The sequence below is a fragment of the Mastacembelus armatus genome, chromosome 9, assembly GCF_900324485.2.
Source record: "Mastacembelus armatus chromosome 9, fMasArm1.2, whole genome shotgun sequence".
NCBI lineage: Eukaryota > Metazoa > Chordata > Actinopteri > Synbranchiformes > Mastacembelidae > Mastacembelus > Mastacembelus armatus.
The window spans coordinates 1,873,297-1,883,619 of NC_046641.1; the positions used below are offsets into that span (position 1 = coordinate 1,873,297).

Below are 10,323 nucleotides of genomic sequence, written 5' to 3' on the forward strand. Positions count from 1 at the left end.
ATCCCAGTGGGCAGCCGGGCTGAGGGTCATGCTGTGGCCAAAGGGGTGGGACCTCCATCAACACTGCTTGACATGTTCAAAGGAGCCACTTCCCTTTCATCATACCAGGGATCAGAGTTTTACTACCTCACAGAGGCAGAAAGCATACTGCTCTGTGTAAACTCAGGCCTATATGAGCCATCTGATAATCATCACATTACAAAACCAACAAAAAAAGCCAAGCAGAGGCACCATGGGCCTAACATTGATTATATCTCATTTCTTGTTCATCACAGCGCAGAATACCTGTGTTTCCTAAACACACTTGAAACAACTCGGGGGAAAGACTGGCATATAATTTCATTAAAAATTTGTTCAAAACTGATCTGCCCCTTTGAAAAATGTTGCAACATTGTATAATATTGTAATTAGAGATTAATAATATCGTAATTATGTAATTATGAATGTTCCATTCCACCCCCCAACGATACCAAGTTCCAGAATAACAGGATTTTTCCAGAATAATACATTTATAGAGTGCACATTTTCCCATGCAGTTGAAGATGATGAGGACTCCATATATCCAGTCAGCATCATGATTTTCAGGTGAAACATTCAAGTAACCGGCGAATCCTCACTAGTCAAGGACTAGGAGAAAAAAAAAAAAACAACACTGAAAACTGTGATTAGTTTAGAGTTATTTCAGAACAGAAAAGCTGATGATAAGCAAAACAAAGAGGCATTTTGGTCCTGTTTCTGTATTTTTTCATAATGCATTATATATTGCAGAAACAAAAAATAGCCTACTGCAAAGTCATTGTCTTTCCAATATCGTGCAACTGTACCGCCTCTTGAAATGCTCACGTTGCAGGTAACTGGATATGGAACAGTTTATATTTTCTGATTTAAAATTTTCCCACATTGCAGACATGTTAGCTGAGCTGTGCTGTGCTGTGCTGCAAATTGTACTCTGTGTTTATGACACCTGTGTGACATCGGGCTTTAGTTCATGCCCATGCACATTTTGCAAAATCTGTTTTAAAAAGTATGTTGAAGTTAGGGAGGTGCCTCGATAAATGGTTTTTGATAATGCCAACATTTGGTAAGTTCCCCATCAAATCCCTTTTTACATCATTCACCCATGTTCTGTTAAGTCTCTTGCCTCTTGGTATGCCTCTGACATATACAAACCTGACAACTCCGTGATGCTGTTGTTAACAAGACAAACAGCTTAGTTTCCAAAGTTAAAACAGCTGTAGCGGTCAATGTTTACAGGACAGTATTCATGATAGACAGAGTAACAAAAAATACTTTCAATATTGTCCATCCTACATGTTCAAGGAAGAACTTGAGTTATTTTTGATAACATGATGAGTACTTGGCCTCAGTTTACTATCAGTGCTATGCTGTACTCCGTGACCTGTCAGATCTTGTCTTTTAGTATCTTTGTCCAGCATTTGTTTGACATTCTACTTTAGCTTCTATGGCTGCTGCTGCTACAGTACAGCCCCCCAGTGAGGACCAAAGAGACCAAAAAGAAAAGTGAGTGAGGGTTAATGAATTTTAGAGCTCTGTTAAAATTTGTTGTGAAAATGACCTGGTTTAGGTGTGAGGGTTCATTACATGATTACATGGACAACACATAACTTCCTGTCACTATGCAAAAGTCAACCCAAAATATCAAAAATACAGGGCACCAAACAAACCTGTCAGCCATCCAAAAATACACCCATTTATTTACCACTTGCAGACAAATCAGCATATTATCTACCTAACAGAAATCACCAAATGTAATTGTTTTTTTTTTTTCTTTGAATTTTTAGTTTGGGGGGGGCGGTGTCACATCATCCATCCTTATGGTTCATCACTGTAGTTTCTATTAGTGTCAGTGTCAAGCTTGTCTGGTAACTGGCTCAATTTCAATGACCAACCGTTATATTAATGTGATAAGTAAAACTAAGCTAGTTAGTCAGAAAGCTATCATCTGTAAATATACTTTCAACACTGCACTGAATTTCTGTATATGACATTATACTGATACAATTAATCAATCAGTCAATTGCCAGAATTATTTATATCCTAGTAAACAAAACAGCTTTACCTTTTGGGTGGATGACATTTTAAGTGGTTAACTTAATTTAAAAAAGCTGAGCCCTACAATGCTGTGCTTTGGTCCTTTCACATCTGAGGTGTTCTGCAGTGAAACAAATGAGCAATCAGGGAATGTTTGCTCCTGATTGTGGGTTTGTGTGTATGTTGAGGTAATGAGAACAGTGAGTGCTTAGCAGACTGCTGTTAAAAGAGCTGATGTCCACAGCTCTGTGTGTCTTTTCTGTTGACTGTGAAATGACTGTAAACTTTTTCTGTAAACTAGTGCAAAAGGAAAAATTGTCAGTCTTCAACAGTTTTCTATCTTCTCAGCATGGAAGGACCTCTGTATCCATCTTTTCAGACAGCTCATCTAAGAGTTTCTTCTCTAATGCAAATATCCAAGTAAGTGACACCTAAATGTAATTCTCTCCTATAAAGAGGAAATAAGACTTTTTGCTCTTTTATAACCCCATGACAACTGCATCCTCCAGCTCTGTAGCTTCACAGGAAAGCCATCCCTACTCTACATACCAAGTTCAGTGTTTTACAGCTGCCTATAAACTCATCCTCCACCCAAATTCAAACTCAAATTGAAGACGTTTATGGCCTCTGGCTAGGCTACGTGTTGAATATCACAGAGGCCTGACAAAAGAATGGTCTGCAGATTGCCAACGTCACTGTACCAACTGTGCGCTGTGCTTACTGTGATGCAGTTGCCCTTAAAATATGGCTTATGGCAACAAGCCCCTGGAACCCATTAGGAACTGTTAAATCTTCAGGCTGTGCCAGTATCAAGCTAGCAATCCTGTCAGAAAGCAGCCTCGCGGCCAGCACAGCCTGTAGCTCATGGATCAAGTCGAGGCTGTAAATACTTTCCTGGGTTACATGGAGGTCAGCAAAGAGTGGGCCATTAATGCTTCAAGAGCAACATCCCACTGACCCTGTTCCCATAGTGCTTGCTGCCACCTCCCCCTATGTGTCCATCACAGCTCACACAACAAAATCACGAGCACAACCTCAGGGAAAAGCTCTAGAGTTGTATATCATGGTAACTGTAGTCCTTTAAGTCCCAAAAATGCACAGGTTTCTGAACTGAAAACAGGACATTTAAAGTACATGTACTGGGTGTCAAACTAAGGAAAAACATTCATGTTTTTAAAATGCATTTGATAAAATGAGAACTCTTTGAGTGATTTAATCCATGATATATTCAGAAAAAAACCTTGCAGACATTAGCTAATGTTTCAATGTTTAAAACCTAGACAGACCAGTAGTATTTACTGACAAAAAATATTTTTAAACAATGACAATTTTGTATTGTTGGCAGGCTGCAACAATATGTCAAAAGTGAGAGAGAGTTTACTTATGTTTCACTTTAACTGAACTTTAGTATCTGACTTTTTTTGCTAATTCGGTCATGACTGCAAAATAAATTGTTGGTAAAGACTTTAAATGTGAAAATTAATTTTGTTAAAATTGGCAAGTCTCAGCATGCTTTGAAAATATGTCCATAGTCTTGGAGACAGCTAATAGTTCAAAATGTTTTTTAGACTATTTAATTTAGCTAATGTTCTCATACTCCTGCTTGTGTGTAGACAATATCTTCAGAATGTTAAAAAAAACTATATCAGTGCTCACCCACTGCATTTATACTAATGTCACAGTTTTCTATTCAATGTGACTGATTGTTGTACTAACATGTGCACCTCTACCTCTGACGTGCATGGGATCAAAGGTGTGCTGCTGTTCTATCACTGCTGTTGAACCCCCATCTCCATTCATCACGCTCATGTGTTGCCTAGAAACAACAGCATCACGATGGAGGACATTCAGCCTCTGAAGTAATTCCACTGCACTGTAAGATATTGTGTGCAGTGTTGCTTTTCCTTCGTTTTTAAATTATTTATTATATTGGTTGTAGTAAAAACATGTTTGTTTGTTTTTACATCACTTTACACACACACTTTACTGCTATAACTGTGAATTTCCCCATTTTGGGCCTGAGAAATATTCATTTTGTCTTATCTTATTTTCCGACATACAAGCTGACTGAAAACAACAACTGCCACAACCAAGTTCGGCCCACAGTTCAGCCCTGAAATCTTAACTAAAATAAATAGTAACGATTATCATTACATTGATTATTATAAAGGTAAACGTGGCAATTTATTTTAAAATGTGGATTTTGGTCAAATTCCAAATCTCAAAAGTCCTCAGACAAAAGGATAAACGGAGTGTGGGTTAAATTCCCATCTTTTTTTTTTAAATGAGCTGCATAGATGAGTAAGAACAAAACCAATAGGCTGTTTGAATGGATCTAAAATCAATGACTAACTCAACAGTTTTTCAGAAAATGACTACAAATATAAATGGTTTAAAAAAAGAATGCTTTTAATGGATTATTACATGAAGGATCTACAAAGCTACGATCAAACAGTTTTAGTTAACCTATTAATTAGTGTGACTATGTATTTTGTTGATAAGATACATAACGTTGATCAACACCAGAGTCAAATTATTGGGCTTAAATCTTTACTTTTATTTTACATTTTCTTCACTGTTTTATCAGATTTCCAGTAGCTTGCAGCCTTTATTCTATCAACACATTTTTAAACCCTTTCATTCATCAACATTATGTCTTTAATAGGGTTTTAAAAATACATCTGCCATGAAGAGCGCTATGAGATAAATCATTTTGCTTGAAATGCCTATCAGCTTGGAGGAATATTTTCTTAAATTATCCCGTCCTAAGATTTATTCCTTTATAGTACAGTATTCGAAACTCACATATTATCTTTCAGTTTCTAATTTATTTTGTCACAAGTTTAAAAACATAGGTTCAAACAATTCTATTCATAATAAAAGGGAATCAGTATAATTTATGAACTCATTGAAACAATGTTTAAATTATTTGTTCAAGGGTACAAATCAACAATTGGGCTCTCTAAAATCTAATCTTCACCACTAGTCTGTTGTAAAGGCTGCAACAGTTAGTGGACTAATACATTGGGATACCTCAAATTTCACCCACAACTAATCTGATAATTATTTTAGGAATTTTTAAAACAATAAATGTTCATTTCTTCCAGCACTTAGCATGTGAAGACTTGCTGCTTTTCTGAGTTTGTATGATTATAGACAAAACAAGACATCTGAAGATGGGTAAGGGGAAATGTAATGTTTTTTTTCACTGCTCTTTTATACACCAAATAATTATCCTGCAGATTTAGTGATAAAGGAACAACTCGTAGTTGTGTGTGTAACATCTTCTTAAAGACAATGCCCCAACACTCTAAGTATATCACATATTTTTCCATCAAAACGTGTATGGCTCAGATAGATGACCCAGAGAGAGAGAGAGAGAGAGCAGTGAGGTGGAGCTCTTGTTACTCTGCTGGTGTTGACACAGATCTATTGATACTGGGGGGATCAAGTTAAGAAGAAGAAAACATGACATGATGGATCACATCTGCCTGCGTGGCCACAACCCAGCTCAACCCCCTCCCTTCTCCACTCACCAGCAGCCCCTCCTCCTCTACTGTACCCCTCCTGGCTCATCATTCAAGAGTCACAGCAGGGGTTTCGCATCCTGTCCCTGTCCCCACCCACTGCCAGCCATCCCCTTCGCCCTGCCCCAAGGGACAGCACATAACCCCCACTCCTGAATCCAGAACAAGGTGACAAAGCACTTTCTTTCAGTCTCTCTGTCCCTCCATGCCAGTCTGAAAACCCCTGAGGCCCAAACATGGATCCACACAAACGCATATCCCCTAAACCCAATCTGACTTCCTCCTCCTTTCTACCCATTCTTCTTCCTCTGAATTTAATTCCATTAAAACAAGTACACTTCACCCATTGGGGGTGGGTGGGGATCAATGGAAATTGAATTAATTCTTCAATTGCAGTTATGCCATCCTGAAACTGTTAAGGTGGATTTGGCTGCTTTGTTTCTACAAAACAATGTGAAATAACAGATTTCCAACAGTCAACACGTGCAACTTCTACCAGTCAGGGACCAGTTTGCCAGTGGGACTTGTAACATCAGTAACACCTCTTTCTTCTAAGGCTTCAACTAAGGATTATCTTACATTACCCATTTATATTTTGTAAATTACCTGATTTGGACTACAAAATGTTAGGACAATAGTCACAAGTCCAAAACCAAAACACTTGTAATTTGCTGCCACATATGGTGCAGTAAGTGTAAATCCTCACAAGCGTTTGGCCATTATATTAGGTGACAACTACGTTACTTAGAAGGGCCAACCTTAACCAGAGTTACTAATTCAAGAAAATTATACAGATGTGCCATTTTCTCTGTATTATATGACAAGAACCCTGTACAAGATAATGTGCAGGTTTAAAAAATTCCCTTAATTTGGTGACATTTATTTTTATTATTCTTATCAAACAAAAAAAATATTAACAATGAGGGCTTTAAAATAAAATTAAGGAGTAAACAATTCTTTTAAGATATATGTGGCTTTCTTTGGTTTGTTTCTGAATTTCCCTTTGTGGACAAATAAAGCGTATCACATCTCATTTCATCCCCACTTATTTTTATGTGCTTTTATTTGATTATTAGCCTACTTCCTTTTATTTTGCCATGGAAAACAATTTGCATAATAGATAAAATTAAATGTTAAAACTGATTAATGGTTCACGTATAAGGCTGCAACTAACAATCATTTTCAATTAATCAAATACAATGCACAATGTTTTTTAGATAGATCCATCAAAGTCTCCTGGAGGTTTTCTGGTATGTCCATACTGTAAGGCATTAATTTGATTAAGTGGACAACTCATCTGCCATCTCAGTGTCCACATCAGCCATGGTGAGAGTGCCCAGAGTAGGCAGTCAGAGGAATTTTAATCTTGGAATGTCAATAGCCTAAATCTTCAGTCACCCGTATAGGGGCACAATATGGGACTGGCGCCTGGGACAGACACTACTGCCAAGTATTGCGGGGTTTACATTAGTTTGACCCTGGAACAGGTCAACATGGAGCTTAAAAAGAAATAAACTATCAGGAAGCTGAATGCGCAGTGAGCTGTGGGGGCGTTATAGGCTATCAAGTGTGAGCACTAGGTCATTCTCATTTAAAGCCAGTGAGATCAACTGGCTACAGTCGAGATAAATCCTAAAATCAACCAACTGTGAACTCATCGTGTCTTATCGCTCCTCCGTCCTCTTGAATTTATTGCACCGCTCCCATCCTGTGTAGCGCACGCAGTGCCGGATTTTTGGAGACTAAAGAGCTAATAGCTTCAGGGCGTTCTCCAAGTTCAAAAGTTCACCTTTTACGATCTCCCGAGCCTGACTGGCCACCTCCAAATAAAAACATTCCGACCTCTGTTCCCAGCGAGCCCAGCTGCTATCAACACACACACACACCTAAAAAAAACACTCAGGAATGATAAAGACAATTAAATCATTTCCAGTGACACTGAAACAAACCAAACTCAATAACATCTCAAGACAAACATCCATCCTTTCGTACTGAATCACTGCAGACCATTTGTCAACTAACATTTATAGGACTAAACCTCACTACCTTGTTTTCACACTCCCGTGTAGCTTCACTTCCATTGATGCCATCCGTCTGGAGAAGGCGCTTTAAGTTGCACTGTGTGTAAAATGCTCCTGCAGCAGTGGATACACTGACAGGGACTGGTCCAAACTGTGCAGCAATGTTTGGAGGTGAGGAAATGGGTGATCCGCTGACGGGCGGTGGTGTTGTGTTAAACAGTAAAGGTGGAAGGCTAATATATGATATATGTGTCTGTGGATATGCAGGATCGTGCTCCGGGTTGTGTTTGCCTACCGTTGACGGACTTGGCGTTGTTTCTCTCCGGGTAGTCGAACCCATTAGTCCTCTTCTCTATCTCCATCCTCCAGCATGGGCTGATCCGGAGTCAGCCCGACGTCGCCACTCACGGCCACGAAAAAGCTGATGGTGGTGGTGAGGTGACAGTGGTGATGATGGAGATAACGCAGTCTGAAGGGAAATGAGTTGGCTGCGACTTGTCTGTGTGCTCAACTTGGCTGGCTCTCTGCTCGGACCGCTGTCCCATGCAGAAGCTGACTGCTTCCAGTCAGCGGGGAGTAACGGGACCCACACCCCCGGGGGTGGTGCGTTCACGGACTGTGAGGACAGTGGAGAACAGCGGCTAGATAAAACTGGAAAGCTGACTCAGAAGTAATCTGAAACTTAATAGTATTCAAACATTAAAGCAAGACTATGTAACTTTTAGAAAAGAAATAACACAGTCCTTCTCTTTCAATTTAATGTTGAACTAAGATAATTAATAATAAAATTTACATTTCTTATAGGCTAATATCCTAAGTAGGCCACAGTATAAAAAACAAAACATTGTCAACCGTCCACCAAAAACATTGAGCAAATATCTAAAACTTTTGTTTTCAACGCACAGATAATGGTGGGATTGTTTTAAGACTGGCCACGTGTGTGCAGGATGTGATAGCTATTTGTTAGCTAGTTTTTTAGAAGTGCACCCTAATTAAAAACGACTTTAGTTCCTCGACAACATTTTAACTCTTATTACCTGGATTTAAATCTGAAAAATCATACACGAAAATATTTTATATCAAAACAACAATTTACTTTTCAGCATATGATGCCGTCTGTTAATATAATGACGTGCTTTTACTCCCACATGACAAAAAGTAACACTGGTGACCTGTCCAGGGTGTACCCCTGCCTTTCACCCAGAGAGAGCTGGGATAGGCTCCAGCAGATCCCCGTGACCCTAAATAGGAATAAGTGGGTATAGATAATGGATGGACTGAAAGTAGTACAAACAGACAAAAGAATTATGGGATATGGAGTCTCGTTTTAACAAGCTGAAAGCTAGCGCGCTAATCCAAATACCATCCTTAGCCTTTAGCCCACTTGTAAGCTAATGTTTGGTCAGTAACAGCAGACCTGACGTCTCAACTACGAACAAATCTTGCTGTTAACAGTTTGATGTGATAGGAAATGGAAAGAGTTGATATTATGTAGTGTAACATTACCGTACTGCCCTCCGGTGGTTACGTTATGTAAGGGTAAAGGCCTACGTGAAGTTTGTTAGCCGACATGTCTTTAGCTTTAGCATGTGCTCTTACAAACAAATGTTTGTCATTTCTTAATACCTCTTTAAAATGAGTTTCCACTGTTACATCAGCTCCCAGTCCATCTCAACTCAGCCGCTGCCAAGTTTTCTGTGCTGCTGCCTTAGTCTGGAGGTGAATAGGGTTTCCTGTGTACACATGAACGGTCCGTGGAAGATTCAGTAACCCATCCAATGGTAGCATCTATTTTACAGAAAGGTACAAAAGAGCAAAAAACTCTTCTTTTGGGGGTTATAGTAAATCTCATTTGACCTAGTTCTACCAGGAAACCATGGAGGTACATAGTTCACCTCCCAAAACTACGCTCATGACAACAAGATAGACTATTGCGCCACGTTTGAAGGAGGTTGTGTTTCATGCGTTGCCCTATTACCCAAATACATAGGTGACATTTTGTTATGATGTGCAGGGTTGATGAAGTAGCCTATGAAACATTACATTTTATTGACCTGCTCTGGCATGACAATTTGAAGCCACTACATACAGACACGGGGTCATTCACAGAGTTTTCTCCACGGTCCTGTCACCTTTGACGCATACGTAAATAAGCAAACGCCCCCTGCCTTTCGGTGGGATGCAAATATAGACCATAAAGTGTGCACGCATGAGCCGCTGTTGGCTCTGTGGAGCACCTAATGTGCCAAAGTATCAGGAAATATTTACTTAGATTAAAACAATTTGACATAGTTACATTTAAATTATTTGTTGAAGGCAGACTCCTACTGTAAAATATATAGGCTATACCCGCAAAATAGTGACTATTTCAGAATATTATTGTTATTATTCATAATAATATTATTCTGTATGGGCCTTTATTTATGCACACTTAATGTAACTGAGAAATGTAAAAATGGGATATATTTTGTCAAGTACAGGACATGATTTGTGTATTAATAAATCCTGACAATAATTCTCCATCCATCCATCCATCCATTATCTACACCCACTTATTCCTTTAGTCAATACATAACAGACTAAAAGCTAAATGGGAGAGTATGGTGTTGATCATTCTGAACCAACTTAACATATGAAATGGAAAGAAATTACAAAGATTAATACATCTAGGTTTACAGATAAGTGGTGTGGTTGCTGTTTAGGGATGCTGTCTGCAGAGGTGA

At 38.9% G+C, this 10,323-nt stretch overlaps 1 protein-coding gene across 2 annotated transcripts in view; it reads right to left on the reverse strand.

Annotated features, from left to right (window-relative positions):
* Positions 1-7,966, reverse strand: part of nr6a1a (nuclear receptor subfamily 6, group A, member 1a) — an 87,204-nt gene extending 79,238 nt beyond the window's left edge. For both annotated transcript variants that reach the window (XM_026322289.1, XM_026322286.1), the window contains exon 1: positions 7,896-7,966. In XM_026322289.1, coding sequence (XP_026178074.1) covers positions 7,896-7,962 — 67 coding nt within the window. In that variant the 5' untranslated portion in view covers positions 7,963-7,966. The remainder of the gene's footprint in view (positions 1-7,895) is intronic.
* Positions 7,967-10,323: the final 2,357 nt, after the last annotated feature.